A 20,003-nucleotide genomic window follows, 5' to 3' on the forward strand; every position below is an offset into this window, starting at 1 on the left:
CACTTCAGTAAACATATCTTAGAATTACATTTAAGTACTTTATTGCATATATATCTGTCTGTCTCTCTCTCACTCACTCGCTCTCTCTCTCTCTCTTATATATATATATATACAGTATATGTATATGTATATATGTATATACGTATATACATATATACTCTTTCTCTCTAATATATATAGATACATATGTGTATGAATGTCCCTGGCAGGCTGACGTCGCTCCGTCTTCACGCACGTTCGCCCCGCCCTCTCTTGATGACGCGGCCACCCAGCGGACAGACAGCTGCTTCACTCTGAAGTCCGACTGTTGTGATCAGAGAGCTGCTGGAGTCCGGAGCGAAGACACGTAGTGGGACATGTCCTCTGAACACTTGGACTCTATGAAGTGTCTCTTTACGGAAAAGGACAGCGCGTGTCGTTTTGTGGACTTTTTGGCGGGTTTGGACCTGTAGTCGGAGCCGTGTGGGAGATGAGGATGCTGCAGACAAGAATCAGAGTCTTCTCCGTCCTTCGGGACATTTAAGGAGACCCGCCGCGGTTCTGTGTCCGCTGGGATTACTTTTACTCACATTTTTATTATTTTTATTTTGGACAACCCGGAGCGTCCTCTCCATAAGATACCTCCCTCCAGAACCAGAACCAGCTACGTGTTCTCCATGAGATATTTCCCTCCAGAACCAGAACCAGCTGCGTCCTCTCCATGAGATATCTCCCTCCAGAACCAGAGCCAGCTGCGTCCTCTCCATGAGATATCTCCCTCCAGAACCAGCTGCGGATCGACTAAGTGACACCACTGACTCCAAACACTCCCGTCCCGGTGCCGTGGTCTCAGTGTTGACCCCTCTGGACCCAGTTCGGCAGGCAAGGCGGGTTCCTATCCGACTTCTCAAGATGTTGACGGCGCACACAGGACACCTGGTGCACCTGGAATATTTACATCCGCTGACGTCAGCACCAGTGAGCATCGAGGTATTTATTAACTTTTATAGTTTTATAGTTTTATAATGTCGACAGGACTGTTGTTATTTATAGTTTTATAATGGAGACAGGACTGTTGTTACTTATAGTTTTATAATTTTAAAATGTAGACAGGACTGTTGTTACTTATAGTTTTATAATGTAGACAGGACTGTTGTTATTTATAGTTTTACAATTATATAATGTCGACAGGACTGTTGTTATTTATAGTTTTATAATCTAGACAGGACTGTTGTTATTTATAGTTTTATAATGTAGACAGGACTGTTGTTATTTATAGTTTTATAATGTAGACAGGACTGTTGTTATTTATAGTTTTATAATCTAGACAGAACTGTTGTTATTTATAGTTTTATAATGTAGACAGGACTGTTGTTATTTATGGTTTTATAATGTAGACAGGACTGTTGTTATTTATAGTTTTATAATCTAGACAGGACTGTTGTTATTTATAGTTTTATAATGTAGACAGGACTGTTGTTACTTATAGTTTTATAATGTAGACAGGACTGTTGTTATTTATAGTTTTATAATGTAGACAGGACTGTTGTTATTTATGGTTTTATAATGTAGACAGGACTGTTGTTATTTATAGTTTTATAATGTAGACAGGACTGTTGTTACTTATAGTTTTATAATGTAGACAGGACTGTTGTTAGCCTGCAGTGAAAGATAAACATCCGGTTATAAAGAAATAATAATATTAAAAACATTTCCATCTAAACTGAACTTATATTTTCGGACAGAATGTTTTAATGTCTCTAGTAAAATAACAGGTTACAGGTCTTAAATCATGATAACCTACTTAATAAATCACAGTTAAAGTTAATAATATATTTAAAGGGGTTAGTTGATAAAATCAATGAGCAGCTGTTCTTTTTTCATTAATATGGAGTTGTATATTAATCATATTAGCTACTAATATGTGAAGATGTTCTGTCTGCTGATCGTTGAGCTGGAACTAGTGGTTAATGATCATCAAGGATTTATTGACCATCAGTGCAGGAAATGTTTAAAATAATAGCTTCCCAGAACTCAGACAGAAGTCTTTATCGTTCTGATTTAGTTGGAACAAAGGAGCCCAGAACATCCAGTACAATGAAAAGCAGCAAAATATCCTGTTTGTCCAAAAATATCTACTGTTTCTGTGTGGAAGCTGAAAGTTGTCGTCTGAGCCTCTGAGAAGGGACATCCAGTATTTTCCTGTTTTTGGACATTTGGAGCCGTAAAGCTTCACATGAACAGTTTACAGGCCGACAGATAATCAGAGAAAACCTGTGGGTTGATTTGTACTTTTGTTGCAGCTGGATGCTAAGAAGAGTCCCCTGGCCCTGCTGGCTCAGACCTGCTCCCAGATCGGTAAATCCGACCCTCCATCCTCCACCAAGTTGAGCTCCTCTAGCAGTAAAGGGGACAAGGAGCCCGGCAGCCGGTCCGTCTGCAGCCTGAAGCTCGGGGAGCGCCGCCGCTCCCTGGAGGACAAATCCAGCTTTAAGCCTTACAACAAAGGCAGCGGAGACGGACGCAGAGACGGAGTCCCCGGCAGCAGAGATAGAGTTGGGTTCAGGGTGCCGAGCAGCAGCAGCGTCACCACTAATGGGACCGTGAGTCAGTCGTCCGGTCCACCTGCTGCTGCTTCGCCCAGAACCAGAAGCCCACCGGGTCACACTCAGCTACTCAAACAGAGCCCGTCCCCGGGGGGGCAGCCCTCCTCACTCTCCCACCCTCCCAGTGAAGCTGCTCATGAGCAGAACAGTCCCAGTAATAATAATAATAATAATGATAATAATAATAATCATTCTAATAACCCTAAAAAGGAGGCGGAGCTAAACAAGGCCAGCTCGGACGGTGCGCAACACGCCAACTCCAGCGTCGTCCGGGCCAGCACCAACTGCAGCAGCAGCAGCTCTGATGGCGGCTCCACCCCTGACGGAGGTAGACCAGAACCCCCCCACCCCTCTGGGGGTTCCGGACATGTGACCCCCGTCTCTCCATATAAGAGCAGCCAGCCGCTCTTTTCCAACGGGGGCTACCACGGCTCGGTGGGAGGGGGTTACGCAGGGTACCCCTCCCAGTTTGTTCCCGGACTGGACCCGACCAAGCCGGGCCTCAGCATGGGAGTACCGGGGAAGCACCCGAGCTCCAGCCCCCTGACAGGCGCCTCCCCCCCCTCCTTCATGCAGGGTCTGTGCCGGGACCCCTACTGTCTCAGCTACCCGACCGTGTCCCACCTAGGCGGAACCGCCTGTAGCTCCTGCGTCCACGACCCATCCTCCAGCCTCAAAGCCAGCTTCCCTCTGGTGTATCCGTCCCCGCCGCTCCACTCCCTCCACCAGAGCTCCCTGTCCTCCAGCGTGTCCCCCTCGCTGTCCCACCCTCTCTACACGTACGGCTTCCTGCTCCCCAACGACCCGCCGCCTCACGTCTGTAACTGGGTCTCAGCCGCAGGGCCGTGCGACAAGCGCTTTGCTACGTCGGACGAACTCCTGGCTCACCTGCGCACGCACACAGCTCTACACGTGGGGATGGACGGTAAGCTCCTTTCCCTGTCCTCCTCTGGCCCCACCTCCTGCACCTTCCACCTCCCACACCAGAGCAGCCCAGCCTCCATGCCCAGCTCCCTGTCTCTCAGGCCTCCCCACGGCCTGGGCCTGGCCCGGTACCACCCCTATAATAAGGTCCATCTCCCCACCGGACCCTCGTCTATCTCGCTGCACTCTCTGCCCACCTCAGGCCCGTACTACCCCCACTACGCTCTCTACAGTCAGAGACTGGGACCAGCGTCCGCTCTGGGATACCAGTGATATAAACATCTACGTTTACAGGATGGTCAGACATTTGGAAGAAGACCTGTTTGTTTTTTGGCAGAGTTCAATGAGAAGTATGACAACTGTCTCTTAAAGCTACAGCCAGTTAGCTTAGCTTGGCATAAAGATGGGTAAACTTGGGAAACGGCTCACCTGCCTCCGTACAAAGGTAAAAAAAGATCCACTGAGCAGCACCTGTAAAGATCACGTTATGAGTCATCATGACATCATTTTTAACACTATGACCCCTGATGAAACAAACAGTATGGAACAGGTTGATTAGTGAGCTTTATATGTGCATTACCTTTGGTACCTTGTTACCGTTGGCCCCTTGTTATCTTGTTACCTTTGGTACCTTGTTACCGTTGGTACCTCGTTACCTTTGGTATCTAGTTACCTTTAGTACCTCGTTCCCTTTGGTACCTCGTTACCTTTGGTACCTTGTTTCCTTTGGCACCTTTTTACCTGGTTCCCTTTGGTACCTTGTTACCTTTGGTATCTAGTTACCTTTAGTACCTTGTTACCTTTGGTACCTCGTTACCTTTGGTACCTCATTTCCCTTTGGTACCTTGTTACGTTTGGACGGAGCCAGGCCAGTTGTTTCCCTCTGTTAATGCTATTCTAAGCAAACTGTCTGAAGATATGTGAGTGATGTCAGTGCTCTCAGCCAGTTTGTACTTCCTGGTGGCGTTGCTGCTCCCACTGAGTTCAGTGTGTTCTCCAGTGGAAGTGGGAGGAGCTTACAGGTCCTGGATCGACTCCACAGCATCTTCACACTTTGCTTGTACCTTCTATACCAGACTGTGTGTTTCTAATCAGGCTGAACGTCAGAGGACACGCAGCTCTATCGCGTTGCTGGAAACTCCTGCAGCAGAAGTGAGCGCCCTCTGCTGGCTCCTGCTGCCTGTTGGTTTGGTAAACAGATGGTTGGACGCTGCACTAAAGCTTCTGAATGTTCAGGGTTTTTGCTGCAGATGATGATGATTCAGTGCAGAAAGATGTAAGTCAGCTGTTCGTCCGGCCTCGATGCATGTGAGCTCCACAGCGTTGAACAGCCCTGCTGGTTGCTGATGGTTTGCTTCCTGATGTTTAGTTTATTCCTACTGAGAAGTTGTATTTATTTTATACAGGAGAATCTGGCTTTAATGTTCACCACATAAATGTGTTCTGATCACTTTGAACCAATGTATCAGACGACTGATGTCTGAACTCCTCCAGGATGAATGTTAAAATCGCATCTCTCCCTGAACTTCTTATTTTCACAGCTGATCTATAAAAGTGAGATGTGATATTTTTTGTAAAACAGTGAAAGAGGAGGTCATATTTTGGTAAATAAATCACACTGAAGATGAAGAATCTGTTGTCTTCATTTCTGAGAGATGCAGTGAAACAACTTTGATGTGAAAGGTCAGTTTTCTACTGAAATATATGTTCGTTTCTATCGAGTATAATGATGGAAACAGCAGCTGACAAAATCTTGGATTCTGACTTTTATATGAAAGTAATATGTCGACATGACTGTCTACGTCGACAGAACATGTGACTAAATATTTCTCCATGAGGGTCCATTTGTGCCAAAAATATAATTTACATGTTTATATTTATTTGAAATCTAATAATGAGATTTTGATGTTCATCTGAGGTTTATTGAGGCCGAACTGTTGAGCAGCACCACATCGTCTCAACCTGTGAGTACCATTTCTGGATTTACAACAAAGTCAGGTGATGCATATTATGTGAGGAAACTACCTCTGAAAAATGTCTTCCAGACCAATTCTCCCAGTTCACAGCTGTCGGCCTGTGAAGAGGAAAACAGGACATGACAGAAAGATGTCAACTTTGTCAGACTTTGATCCTGACATGTGCAGCGGCTGTTTTTACCGTGGAAGAATCACGTGACTGATAACTTTGTGTGTTTGTTACTGTCAACAGCTGTCGTCCTGATTGAGTGCTCCCGGTGTTCTTATTAAAGTGTCTGTAAAAGCCCAAGCTATCAGGTAATGTACACATACTGTCGGATCCCGATAACCATCAGAGCTTCTTCCAATGTGTGTGTTCAGGGACCTCGACAGTTGCTCGAGTTACAGCGGCAGCCGCGTGATTGGCAGCGGTAATAACCCTTCCACCAGCACCAGGACACTGTGACACCCTCGGAGGAGTATAGATGACCCTTGCTGGTCACTCATGACTCTGACGAGGACCCGCCGGGTCCAAACAGCCCGTCCCATGTAACAGGAGAGAGCGCTTCTGTTTCAGGGGGGGCTGAGATGCTCCGATGGGGCGTCTTGAGTTCGGCAGGAGGGCACGACATCCGGTGGGCCCGCTGAAGGTTTCATGTTGCGACAAATGTTCCAGAAAACAGACGCTCCAAGAAAGCAGCTGACTGCTGACCGTTCCTCCGCCACTGACACACTCACTGGTTCTGAGGTGGTTCTGTTGGACTTTGTTGGTGTTTCAGTCAACTGGGTTTCACTGAAACCGAGTGCGTAGCTGGATCGGGACGCCACCTGTTGGTGACTAGTGATACCTGTTTTTTTTTTATTAAGAGGAATCATCGTGTTTCTTTTACAGTAGCTCAACCACATTCGTGGGTTTTGACGCGTTCGTGGGTTTTGTACCGACGTTCATGGGTTTGTACCGACGTTCGTGGGTTCCAGAGGATGAATCCTGATGAGTTTGGTGATTCTCTGACTTTTCCTTTTGCGCCCACATGATGTTAGCATCTTTGGTTCAGAGAGACTTGACAACTTTGGGAGGAATGATCATTAAATTTGTTACAGGCATTTGTATTGTTGTAACTTTGGTACGGTGACACTGAGGTGCAAAACAAAACAACATTATATATATATAAAAAAAAAAATCAGGCTACTTTGTGTTTTCAGTTTTGTTTCGCAAGTGTTGTTGTGTTTTGTACCTCAGGGCCACCGTACTTTGGTGTTGCGTTGGCTTTTTGTCTGCTGCCGCATTTCAAAATTTCACATACCTCCAAAACGAATGGAAATCCTATCAGGCCCATCTGTACGTTTTCTTTAATGCTAATGAGCATAAGCATGTTAGCACTGTCATTGGGAGCATCTTAGCATGCTAGCATTAGCATGTAAAGCCCCACTGTACAGCTCCACAGAGCTGCTAGCGTAGCTCCATAGATTCTTTATAAACAGCGAAACAAGGTGTGATCATTTTCTCACTTATTCATGCAGATAATATCTCTGTTTTCTTTGTTTCTAGTTGCCCTCTGCATTATTCCTCAAACCTTTATTAGTAGGAGAATTAGGGCAACTCAGCATTCATGCTGTTTTTTTAGCAACACTTTCCTCCATTGAGGACCGAAAGTCAAAGGTGACTCAGCGGTTTCTGAGGGAGGAGGAGGAGGAGGAGGAGGACACTCACTCTTTCCTCTAGTGTTTCTCAACCAGATGATTCGACCTTCATCCTTCGAAGACCTGCTTCCAGAATCAAGAATGTTTTTCTTGTTTAATTTTAGTGCTGTAAGTTACAGCCAGAGTGCGGGGGGACATATTTAATATTTATATTTAATATATGCTGTTCTTCTGCCTGGTTGGTCTGAGTGAGTTGTGGCTGCAGCCTGACAGACGGTGATGAATGATGACAGACTGGAGCTGCTGCTTCATTACATGACCAGCCTCCATCAGCCGGAACCAAACCATCAGGTTAGATTTAAATATGTCCAACAACATGCATGTTTTAGTGTCTAACTTCTCTTTGCTCTCAGAGTTGGTGACATTTCTTTAAATTAGTCACAGATGATGAACTTCTGCTCTGATATTTTCTCTGACGTGTCTCTGAGTTATTGCTTCCCAGAAATGGACTCCTCTGCTTTCATTTTGTCTCCTGTCCAACTTTATCACTTCATCCATCATCCTACCATGAGGGCTTTTCAAGTGGTCCAAAAATAAAGCGGACACAGATGTCAGCCCTGCTGTACGGATGTTTCTAAACCGCCATAAACCATCACTTACGTCCACCCACCGGCTGCCAGAAATGTTCAAAATACACTTTTCTCTCTTGCAGAAAAACAATCCATGAAGCCAGCATGTGACTGAGCTCCTCCTCGTGTTAAATGAAACCCTCATCCTGCAGCACATCAGGCCTTCAGCACATCATAAGATATTCTTATTTCTAAAAAGGGAACTAGATCCTCCCGCCTCTCCGTCCTCATGTCTGTTGTTAAAAAGTCAACAGAAAGACATTTAGTGGTGAACGAAAGGGCAAACGCAATTATGGTTTCTCTGTTAATGTGCTTGGCCCAGCTGGTTCTGATCCGGCTGTTCGGAGCGATCCGAGCTCAGCTGTCAGCTCTCATGCATCACAGAACCGCCGCTTAACGGAGAAACGTGCTTCGGCAGCGACCGGCGACGTCTGGAAGCCAGCTGCTGCTGGGGGAGTGGGGGGATAGCCACATCCAGGGGGGCACCATCCGCAGGACCACATCTGGATCTTCAGTCTCTGGATCTTCAGTCTCTGGATCCCCAGTATCTGGATCCTCAGTCTCTCATTCTTGATGGTTTTTCACCCTCTTCATGAGTAATCTTCAGCGTGATCCAGAGCAGAGCCACGCCGCAGACTTTGGAGGTCAGAGAGAAGTCTCCAGAATCCGCACGTGGAGGACAACAGAGAGACGGAGAGAACAGCAGAGAGGCTGAGAGGACAAAGAGGAACGAGAACGAGAAGCTTTAATGGAAAACAGCAGACGTGACTCGAACACAGTCATTAAGGAGGAAATGTTGTTTTTCAAGCTGTCAGGATGATTAATGAGGGACAGAAAATCCTGTTTAGTCGAACCAGCAGACCTAACGCACAACAGACAGGGTGTGTGTGTGTGTGTGTGTGTGTGTGTGTGTGTGTGTGTGTGTGTGTGTGTGTGTGTGTGTGTGTGTGTGTGTGTGTGTGTGTGTGTGTTCGCTTGTGTGTGTGTGTGTGTGTTCAGCAATGTGGTGTGTTGAAGCAGAAAAAAATGACAAATGTTAAAAAGCGTTATGGAGAAAAGAAGTGAGGTTCTTTAAAAGGTGCCACTGATCTCATCTGTTTATTCAGTCACTCTAATTATAATTACTGATAATAGTATTTCAACACAGGTTACAAATTCATGCTACATAATGTAGAAATAAAAACCATTTAGAAATATTCACTATTCGTGGGTGACTTGCAGCGTTCACAACGTTATTGTCAAACTCACAAAAGAATAATTTGAGCAGAAAACTATTTTAGAAAGAAATAAACTTTGGATATGTGGAGGGAAACTTTATTTATAAAGATTTTGTTTGACAAAAGTTTGTTTTAACAAGCTTACTGACTGTGTGACAAGTGCATTAAACTGTAGCGTTGTTAGAAAACAAACAAACAAATCCAAATTGAAAATAAATAAATAAACCCCACAACAATGCCATATCCTCTGTGTGGTATTTTCTCACTTTATCCAGTTTAAGCTAACGACAGGAGGTCTGTCCTGCTTTATTTCAGATGAGCTAAACCCATCAGATCAGTTTTTGTTTTTACAGTTTCACAGTAAATACAGAACTTATAAACATAGCATCAATCTAACTTGTGTTTTGCTTCCCCAATTTGTAAAGCTAACGTTAAACAGACGAGCATGTTAGTCCAAAATAAAAGCCTCTTACTGTACTTTGACGTGGTGTCATAACAGTGTTAAGAAGAACAGCGCGATTTCTTTATTTGCACATTTTCTACGTGGATCGTCAACTGCAAACGTTTTTACGTGAACATGTCAGCGAGCACTCGCCTTCTTGCACAACATCGTGTTTGTCACCATGACGTGAATATTTAGGAATCTTCATGAAGTTCTTGTTTCATCACTTATTCACAAAGAGGGATGTTTACCAACGAGAGCTAACATTAATATTGCCAGCCAGCTTGGTGAGCGAGCTCAACCCAGTTATTTCTCCCAGTGAAATGGATGAGGCCTCTTTTGTTTATCTTCAAACTAAAATCAAGGGCCCGTTGTTTCACGCGTTCCAAGACGTTTGAAGGGAGAACTGTTGACATGAGCAAGAACAGCAGGACAGTGTGCTGAGCTCGCGGTCAAGTTAAACTAATTTATTCACCCAACTTTGGTTAACAGTGAAAAATGTAACCTGTAATTTTACACATGACAGATTTGTGATGAAAAGCAGTGCGGACATGTGGTTTCCTTCATGCGCGCCAGACTCATCCAAAGTGAATGTTATGCTGCACCAGATCACCTTCAGTTGAACTGTCAACACTTTCTACAAAATTCTTCTTCTTTGTGGGTTTTCTGTCCTCAGAAACTCCAGATGTTCTTCTGCTGGAAGTTTGATCAGGAATCAGTTTTCAGCAGACGTCTGCTCGGACTCTGATTTAGTAGCTGTGAATGATGAAACACAGTTTTTGGTGTCTTGCAGCCTGATGGCCTTTTATCACTATCAACAGCTGTGTGTGTGTGTGTGTGCGTGCATGTGTGCGTGCGTGCGTGCGTCTAACCCAGCAGCTGTATACAGAGAGAGCCGTGGCCTCGTCCTCTGCATGTCAGAGGCCGTGATTAATGACCTGCAGTCAGTGCTCTCAGCCCCCCCCCTCCTCCCAACCCCACCTTCATGTAGTGTAAAAAGAGAAAAGATGACTGTGGGCAGCGTCCAGGCTGAGACGTGTTGAGACGTGTTGAGACGTGTTGAGCCGTGACGTGTTGATACATGTTGATCAGTGTTGTGTTGAGGCTGAGTTTGTGGTTCCCAGCCTGTCAGGCAGGTGATTTATGGCCACCAGACTCCAACCTGTCTTCACTGCCAGCTCAGTGTTGTTCCAGCTGACAGCTGATGAGGCCCAACATACTTTCAAGCAGAGAACTTAACAGGACTTCAATCTTCCTGTCACATTATCACGTCGCACACAACCGCGTACATCGGGGCGAAAACGTGATTTGACACGAAATCGTTGGACATTTTTGGTTTTAAAGCCTTAAGTTGGGACCCCCTCAAACACTGAACATATCATTACTGACTATCTAAAATATTATAGATTATATGTCAGTTGGAGTACATTTATTTATTTATTTGCACTCATTTATAGTTATTTTACAGTTTAAAAGGTTTTCTAACACTTTATTTTACAGGCATTTTATTCCCTTATGATTTTTTTAGGCCGGTACTTTTACTATATTTTATTACTATGTTTAAAGTGTGTATTTTCATACTGACAGTAAATGTTTCTGATGATACTTGCAGAAGGTTTTGAATGCAGGACTTTCTACACTGATGAGTGTGTTTCTGTAACTCGTCTCTAACCGTATGAACCGGTAGACACACACTCCATCTCTCACTCTCTGGCAGCTCTCTGACCTTTAACCCCGGCTTCCTGTCAGCCGTGATTAATGGCAAAGTAACAGTAACTAGCTGCTGGCTCGCATTGCACTGCTGTCTGTGCCATCGTCTCCAGGATACTGAATGAACTCACAGCGCCCCCTGGAGTCAGCAGGAAGGAAATAAGGCGAATAACAGACAAATAATAATCAATAATAAACTGCTTATTGTCACTATGGAGCTTGCAGGGCTCAGCCTAATAGTTTGAAGTGACCCCTAAACAATATTTATGTATTTAATATCTATAAAGTAAACCACCTGCATTCTTATAAAGAAACATGTAATACATCAATAATATACATCAGTAAAACATAAAACATGTCTTATATGAAGCACTTTGTATTGCCTTCTACTAAAAAGTGCAAATGAACCTGCTTTTCCTCATATTCTTATGAGGAAAAGCAGTTATATCTTTCAGGCTTTATACATTTTATAAACTGATCACGTTTTTAAATCTAAAATCTAAAATAAAAAATTGACCAGTTTCTATACCTGCGGTCAATGTTTCTCCCTTAAAAGTAAATTCAGTAAAGAACCTCAAGACTGCTAACTTTTCACCTTATTTTACACCTGGTAGTCGCCTGACGGTAAAACACACCTGAAGGCTCAACGTCACATCACCTGGACTCTGCTGCCCCCTGCTGGACATCTGCGCCTAATACAGCTGCTGTTACATGAAGTTAAAACCTGAGTTACAGTAAATTCAACGAGTCCTCATGTAAATATCTTGAACAAGTGTGTTTGTATTTTATTATTTTATTTATAAAGAGATAATATCTGTTTCTGTCCTGCAGGTTAATCCCACTGTCTCCCTGTAGGAGTCTTCCTACTCCTCTCCTCCCTCCTTCTCTCCTCTCTCCTCCTTCCTCCTCTCCCTTTTCCTACCTTCTCCTCTCCCGTCTCCTCCTCTCCTCCTCTCCTCCTCTCTGCTCTTCTCTCCTCCTCTCTCCTCCTCCTCCTCCTCCTCTTTACTCCTCCTTTTTTTCTCCCTCCCCGGCTCATCCGCTTTGCTCCTCCTCTTTTCTCCTTCCCCCTTTCCGGCTCCTCCTCTCCCGGGCCTCCCGGTCCTCCGACGACGTCCCAAACTTTTTTTCCTGAAAGCTGCTCTGTTGTTTGTGGACCGACGCCGCTGTTGGAGGCGTTGAGACATGAAATCGGAACCATGGTTTTGATGACCGAACCGGTGGACAGACCTGGGACTCCGGTACCCGGTCCAGAACAACTCTCCTGCCGGGATTTGAGGGGGAACCGCTCGACGTGAGTGTGCTGAGAGGAGTTAGAGTAGTGGAGGAAGAGGATGAAGAGAAGGAAGAGAAGAGGAGGATGAGTAAGAGGAGAAAAAGGAAGAGGAGGAGGAAGAAGATGAGGCAGAGGAAGAGGAAGGGGCTTAGTAGCTATTCAGTTTAAAGTGAAGAAGATTGAGGCTTTGTTTTTTCTGCCACTTTATATCCATTCAAACGATGTATTTGAATGAAAGGATCTTTAATGGATCAGCCGAGGGGCTCATTTGCATTTTCGAATTGTTGCCTAGAAAACTTGTGACATTATAAATAAGTTCAGGAAGCTTCACTACTGGTTTGTTTTCTGCATTCCTTGAACAGATCTGTGTAAATGTGTTTTAATGGGATATTTTTTTGGGATTAATAATCAACATCAGTCTAAAGGAAAGTTTTCAGTAGTTTTTCTGTTGAAATAGTAAATAAACCTGCAGCAGCTGATGTGTGATGGAAGGTGTGGTTTCAACTTTGTGTTGTGTGTTGTGTGTCCAGGTGTGAGGTGGACCATGCAGGTGAGGGCAGACAGAGGAGGCGCGGCCGCTCACCTGCAGACCTGCAGCTCAATCTGGACGCAGAGTCTTCAGAGAGCAGGAGGAAACCGGCCATGAGGTAATCACTTTTGTATTTATATATAATTATAATCGCTCTATAAAGTGTTGGTGGGTCATTTTCAGTCATTACAAGTTCAAAAAACGACATTATAAAGTGTTTGTTTATGTTATTGTCACTATTTATCTGGTTATACACCCGTTTTTATTGACACATTTTGTAACAGATGTCCTTCCAGCTACATTATAGTTTGTTATAAACCGTTAGTTAAATGTTTATATCTGCCTTATAATTGCTAAAGTAAAGTGGTACCAATAAACATATTAAAACAACTACAGATTGACAGAAAAGATTTCATTTTTTTAAACAAAAAAGGCCAAAATTTCTTTGGTTTCAGCTACTTTTCTACGTTTTCATTGAATAAACTGTGTATATGTGATAATAAACCATAACAGATAATAAACCAAAGAACTAACAGATTCATCGAGAAGCTCATCACATTCTTAACTTTTTAGCCTTCAGATTATGTTTTGACTTGACTGCATGTCAGAAAAACATGTTGTATATGTGACATTAATCAATCTTTTGTTTGTTTTAAAAGCTGAAACTCGTATTTGATAACATCTAGCTAACCCAAAGAATGTTTTCATGAAAATTAAATCATATAATTCTTTGAAGTTGCCTGAAATCAGTAGTTTTGCTTTCCAACTTCAGCACTGTAATTGTTGAAATTGAAAGTGTTGATTACAGGTGTGTTGTTGCTGTGTCAGCAGGTTTTGCATAACCTCAGGTGACACGATGCACAACCAAATGAAGACCTGTTGGTCTTACCTATTCCTCCACAGGTATTTCCATGGTACTTAACCAGAAACACTCTGCTTCTGTTTGTCAGACTGAAACCTGCCGAGCAGCTTCCACCGACGACTTTAACTGACTTTGAAATCAAGTTAGAGCGGAAAAAGTCGCAGCCCAACCAGGTAAAAACATGTTATGATCATACAACTTTCAAACCTTTAACACACGTCACATGTTTCTGAGGTTTCTTAACAAAACATGTTTGTTTTTAGTTATCAAAGACAAACGCACAGTATCATAAGTTGTTCAAAGAAGTCAGCAAAGACGAGTTACTCAAACAAAGTAAGTTTCAGATTCTCTTTTCAGTTAAGAGGGAAACAAATGTGAGATTGTTAATGTGGATATTGATGCCGACAGGTTACACCTGTGCCCTGCAGAGAGACATTTTATATCAGGGTAAGATGTTCGTCTCTGATAACTGGATCTGCTTCCACTCCAAAGTCTTTGGAAGAGACACTAAGGTATGTTTCCTGTAAGAAGGAAACTATTTGAATTCTCTGGTGGAGTGTCGCTGACAGTAAAAGAGGGTTTTCTCTTTGTCAGATTTCAATCCCGGTGATGTCCGTGACGTTTATTAAGAAAACCAAAACTGCATTGTTAGTGCCAAACGCCCTCGTTATTGAAACAACACACGATCAGGTAAGAAAACCATCCAGACAATCAGTTTTACTGTTTTTGACAACGACATAAAAGCGATTGTAAATGACTCTCTTCCAGCATGTGTTCGTGTCGTTCCTCTCTCGAAACACCACCTACAAACTCCTGAGATCCATCTGCCTTCACCTGGAGGTAAATCACATCTTCTATTCAGCTCACGCAACTCAATAGTCTTTCTAAATGTTTTCATTTTACTGTGAAAATCTGGTGAAAATGACAGGAGCTCTGATATCGTTACTAATTCATGGATTTGTGGACTAACATCACCTTATTCGACTTTTTATTTTCATATGTTAACATAAGAAACCTTTGTGGTTTCCAGCTTCTCAATGTGAAGATTTGCTTCTATTCTGTGTTTCAGTATTTTTGCTTTTTGGACTCTTGGATGGTGTTTCCAACTTCTGGTTCATGATCGATTGAATAACCAAAAACAAACATCAAACAAGCAAATAACAACTGTGTAGCATTTAACAGCTAAAAGGCCGAATAATTCCCTCAGAAGTCGATGGGAACCAAAACAAAGACAGTGGCTTGTATTTGAATGAGCTAAAAAGGGACTTAATTCACCAGTTGCCTATAAGCACAACCAAATGAATGCTAATGTAGCTCTTTTTGCTAACATGTCAGCCAGAACTTTATTTGTGGTTGTAGCTGGTTCCTTTCCCACAACTGACTAATTCAATATGGCTTTAAAAAGGAGCTCTTTTTCTAATGTACACAGTAACATGTGTGTGTTGTCCCTGCAGGTGGAGAAGACGTCCAGCAGCCCCGTTACTTCCTGTGAAAACAGCCCGTCCTCCCTTCCTCTGGTCAGTCAGGGGTCTGTCCGTCCATTTTCTCCAATGTTTTTCTACAGGATTTATTTACTGAACATTTTCCGTTGTGATGAAAAGACGCTGTTTTCATGTTAAACAACACCCACTCTGTATGTGGTATCCATTGTATATCTTCCTGACTGTGCGCTGCAGGACTTTTCTGGAGATTTCTGTGACCTCGATGGGGTCGTGCAGCGGAGACGGCAGGACATGATGGAGAGCAGCAGCTCCGGGTCTCAGACTCCAGATTATGATAAAATAAGTGGTGTGTGCTCCGTCCTCTTCTCTCTCTGTGTGCACAAAGCTGCTGTGTACTCACTGTAATCTACTGCACACATTTTGTACACTTATTTATTCTGTGTTCAGGTTTCAGGTGTCTCCGACCGTCTATAGTTCGCAGACAGCTGGAGTTCAGCCACGTTACATCTGAACCTCTGAGGCTTCTTTTTGCTAAAGTGAAGACAGTTGGCCCAAAAAACAGGAACGATCCTGTTGAATGAACAATGAAATCTCTTGCTTATTGCCATGATCCTGAGGGTTTTTAGTTTTCCTTTCACGGGCGAAGAGCACTCGTTGGGCTGTTTGTGAGTCTGTTCATATTTACTCAGTGTCTCTTCTGTGTTGATGTGAGCAGACTTCAGCGGCCTCCCGGCCACCTTTCTGAGTGCCGTGAAGAGCGGAGAGGTTTCAGTCCACGCGGACGTTCACCTCCAGACCCCGAGCCAGAAACACGGAGCCGCCCTCAACAATGGTACTTTAACTCTGAATCAAAGAAAAGAAGCTCTGTTCATTCTGATTCTCGGCGTTCACTGGTTACTGGAAGAATCCGCGTATGAACCGCTGACCTGATTTCACATTTAAAGGCATAGCTCAGCATTTTACCACATACGGGTATTTATTTCAGTCAGGTGAAAAGCTTGAGATTTGAACCGTGCAATATCTGTACGCTCCAGGTGAAACTACTGCCAGCGGCTAGTTCGCTTAGCTCAGCATGAAGACAGGACACCTGTAAACTCATGAATCGTCGTGTTATGTATCGTTCGTTAACTGATAAATGATGTAAAAGTTCGGGGTTTCAGCGGACGTCAGAAGAAGATCAGTTCATTGTGTCAAAGTGGAGAAAACCGTGTGCAGTCGGTGAAGAAGCAGATTGAAGCTGTGGATGACAGCACAAACATTCAGAGCACAGAACCAGCCTCCTTTTTCCCTGTTGATCCACCTGCCCGTCATTGTCATGTGTTGGGACCTCTTCGTTGAACAAGTGACGCATTTTGTCTGCTTCGTTGGTATTTTTCTTGTTTTTTGCGCTTCTAGTTTGAAAACATTGTTAAATTGTTCCTTTATGGTTTTTGTGGTTATTTCCCGCTTTAACCTACACATTTTAATTGACGTTGTTTTTATAACTATTTCACATACAGTGCCTGTTAGCTGTAGCACTGGGTTGGGCGTTTGATTTTGAAAATTGACCTGACTCTCTCGACAGTTCCTGCGTCTGACGTGGCTTTCATCATAAATAGACTCCGTAGCTGTGACGCATATCGCCGTGTCGGGGAACCGCGACCCGTTCAATGCAGAATATATATATATATTAGTGAGAAAGAAGAGTGGCTGATAAATGGATTTTACTACCGCTGAAGCAAAGCTAAAACTCAGACATGAGACTGGTATCAATCTTCTCCTCTAACTTTGGTCAAAGAATCGAAATAGTCTTTTCCTGTATTTATTCCTAATTTATGTTTCAAAATCTTCATGATGCCCCTCAGTTATTTGTTCCTAAATATGATTATTAACATTATTATGATCATTAACATTATTATTGTTATTAACATGATTATTATTACATTATTATCATAATTTTTGACACTCAGTTATTTGTTCCTGATTATTAAAATTATTATCATAATTATAATTAACATTATTATTATTAGTAAAATTATTATTATTATTATTATTATTATTTTTGTCCCGTGGTTGAAAGGTGTGCTACAAATACCCTGTCCTGGTCTTTTTGCTTTTATTTTTAGGCTCAACCAATCCGACCCGGGGAGTCTCACTGAAAGGCAGATCCCCGCCGACCATGTCGTTACACACCATCCTCCTCGTCTACCTGTTCCTGTGAGTAACCGTTTATTATGGGGGAACATGAAAAGCCGCTTTGACAACACGATATTTACACAAACCATTGGGGCGTGTTGGCGACTGTTCTGTGATTTGAGGAGTTTAATGTTGACGGGTCGCGTCGTGTTTTTGCCTCCACAGAGTGAGCGTTCTCGTCTTGTCCTCCTGTTACATGGCCTTTAAGATCGTGGCTCTTGAGCATCGTTTGAACTCCTTGGTGTCGATGGGGGAACACATTCGGAATGAGTAAGAGCCTGATCCACCATTTGTTGAGAAGGTTGAAAGGGATGACTTTAAATCTCCAAGCACAGTCATATTGTATTGTATCTATTGTACAACATTGTATTGTATTGATACTGCACTGCAGCATCGCTCGTTACTTGGTGGATATTTATTTGGTTTATATCATGTTGCAGAAATATTGGAAGCCAGAAGTCTCAGGATGAAGTGAACGCTGAGATCTTTGGGGAGTTGTCGACCAACCTGTTCAAGCTCGAGAAGGTTTGTCTGTTTTCATAGACAGCTGATATGGTCACATTAAAAGTCATTAAAGGTCATATTAAAAGTCAGGTTTTTATAAAGCTGCAAGGAGCTTGCAGTGGTTGCCTTGATTTATACTGAGACTCCTCTAAGATTCAACTGAGACTCCTCTGAGAGTCCTTTGAGACTCCCCCGAAACTCCTCTGAGACTCCCCTGGACTCCTCTGAGACTCCTCTGAGACTCCCCTGAAACTCCTCTGAGACTCCTCTGAGGCTCCCCTGAAACTCCTCTGAGACTCCCCTGGACTCCTCTGAGACTCCTCTGAGACTCCCCTGAAACTCCTTGAGACTCCTCTGAGACTTCCCTGAGACTCCTCTGGGAACCTGATCCAAAAACGTGTTTTTATCATTTTTGTATTTTGTATGAATTATACAAACATAGATATAATGTTTTGGATAGAGCTAGGCTAGCTGTTTCCCTCTGTATCCAGTCTTTATGCTAAGCTAAGCTAACTTCATATTTAACAGACATGAGAGTGGCCTCAACCCTCACATCGAACTCTGGGCATGAAAGAGAATAAAAATATGTTGAACTTTTCCTTCTCACTTATTTAACGTTTATTATGGAATCTACAGTAGTTTATAGTTCATCTCAGTTTAATATGATTTCACTTCTTTTTTTTTCCGTCCTAGATTCAGAGAAACCTCCGGAAGCTCCTCGAGGAGACTTAAAGGAAGACTGTTGTCTGTTTTTCTGTATGAACAGATGTTTTACTGTTTTATTAGAGATGTTGCAAATCAGCAGAGATCAGACGGGATCACAACTGTGACGCCAAAAACACAAACACAAAGCTTTCTCTCAACTGTGTGCAATGTGACTTCTCCCCCTTTTCCACTCAGGACTATTTCATCACTCTTTTGAAAACAAAAATCTTTGCTAGTTTCAGCAGAGCAAACATGTAGCATTTATCTAAGGGCTTTTATATCATGGGATTTATTTCAAGATGATCAGGTCCAAAGGTTTCAGTGTTGTCACACATTTCTGAAAAGGTCAAATCGTGCTGTTCAAATCTTTTTGTTAACATTGTAATGCCAATAAATTATATTTACGTCTCTGATATAGGCCGATTGTTGTTATGGAGTAATATGTGAATATATACACTCACAGTACATTTGTAAATATGTCAGGCTGCTTTGAGTCGAGTTTATTTAGTGAAAACATGGAGTCAGATGAGGTTTAAAGACATATTTATCGTAAAACATCATTACTAATTGAAGAACTACAATGTAATATTTTTTTTACCATAGAAATGAATTTAATTCGGTTACAAAGTAAAACTAAAGAGCTTCTTAAAAGTTTGTAATGATTAAAAATGCTGGTCTGTCTTTTCCTGTATTAACGCTGTTTCTACTGTAACTTAAATTTAGTTTATTATTTGTGTTGTAAAAGAACATTCAATCATTTCAGCAGCAGCAGAAGCTTCTTGTTCTCAACTTTTTATTAAAGTCTCTTTAATTCTTTCACTGATTCAATCAGTCCTGAAATAAATGATCGCATACTTTGATTATTAATCAGGAGTGACGTGATCTGGCCCTCAGTTGACACACCTGCAGACAGATGGATGCAAACACCTCAGATGGAATCTGACTGTATGGTTATTAGATTATTATTGGAAGAAGTGTTTGTTTTACTACAACAGAACTTCATTACAAGGAAAAGTTATACATTTGAAATAATGCATTTCTGTACATATTACTAAAGAAATGTATTTGAAGTGTCAAAAATTGTTTGTTTCTGATGCATTTAACTGAGCAGCTATTTAATGTATTTTATGAAAGTACTATACCACACTGTACAAATACCCCGTTACATAAAGTTACATTTCATTTTTTTACTTTAAAATGCTTTTAATTTCATTTAAATGCATTTATTGTAACAATATTTTTTACAGTGTGGTATTAATACTTTTGCTCAAGTACATTTACTCTAGTAGTTACTGGACTGAACTAAAAATGTGAAGTACTTTTTTTTTTTTTTTTTTATGTCACCTTGTACTTCTGTAGTTTTTACAAAAAGAAAAATATTTAAATAAAGAAGGCCATCTCAGTTTT

At 42.4% G+C, this 20,003-nt stretch overlaps 2 protein-coding genes across 2 annotated transcripts; both read left to right on the plus strand.

Moving 5' to 3' along the window:
- Nucleotides 1–328: 328 nt before the first annotated feature.
- LOC138623028 (zinc finger protein 703-like) lies at nt 329–5,132 on the plus strand. The gene is made up of 2 exons (XM_069702275.1): nt 329–969; nt 2,283–5,132. Exons 1-2 carry the CDS (start codon nt 745–747, stop codon nt 3,780–3,782), a joined length of 1,725 nt encoding a protein of 574 aa, XP_069558376.1. The 5' UTR covers nt 329–744; the 3' UTR covers nt 3,783–5,132.
- A 7,040-nt stretch (nt 5,133–12,172) lies between these two features.
- LOC138623039 (GRAM domain-containing protein 2B-like) lies at nt 12,173–19,009 on the plus strand. Its single transcript, XM_069702303.1, has 14 exons — nt 12,173–12,397; nt 12,910–13,026; nt 13,859–13,943; nt 14,034–14,103; nt 14,179–14,282; nt 14,365–14,460; nt 14,539–14,610; nt 15,225–15,287; nt 15,447–15,558; nt 15,928–16,044; nt 17,318–17,408; nt 17,553–17,657; nt 17,828–17,912; nt 18,585–19,009. Exons 1-14 carry the CDS (start codon nt 12,303–12,305, stop codon nt 18,621–18,623), a joined length of 1,251 nt encoding a protein of 416 aa, XP_069558404.1. The 5' UTR covers nt 12,173–12,302; the 3' UTR covers nt 18,624–19,009.
- Nucleotides 19,010–20,003: the final 994 nt, after the last annotated feature.

This window comes from Brachyistius frenatus, unplaced genomic scaffold (genome assembly GCF_029030835.1).
Source record: "Brachyistius frenatus isolate BFR_SWC_R1_liver_20210118 unplaced genomic scaffold, ASM2903083v1 Contig_3, whole genome shotgun sequence".
NCBI lineage: Eukaryota > Metazoa > Chordata > Actinopteri > Embiotocidae > Brachyistius > Brachyistius frenatus.

Coding starts and splice junctions, on each gene's coding strand:
- LOC138623039 (XM_069702303.1), top strand. CDS start 12,303: ATGGTTTTGATGACCGAACCGGTGGACAGACCTGGGACTCCGGTACCC. Junction 13,027..13,858: donor AGGAGGAAACCGGCCATGAG/GTAATCACTTTT, acceptor TCTGTTTGTCAG/ACTGAAACCTGCCGAGCAGC. Junction 17,658..17,827: donor GGGGAACACATTCGGAATGA/GTAAGAGCCTGA, acceptor ATCATGTTGCAG/AAATATTGGAAGCCAGAAGT.
- LOC138623028 (XM_069702275.1), top strand. CDS start 745: ATGAGATATCTCCCTCCAGAACCAGCTGCGGATCGACTAAGTGACACC. Junction 970..2,282: donor CAGCACCAGTGAGCATCGAG/GTATTTATTAAC, acceptor CTTTTGTTGCAG/CTGGATGCTAAGAAGAGTCC.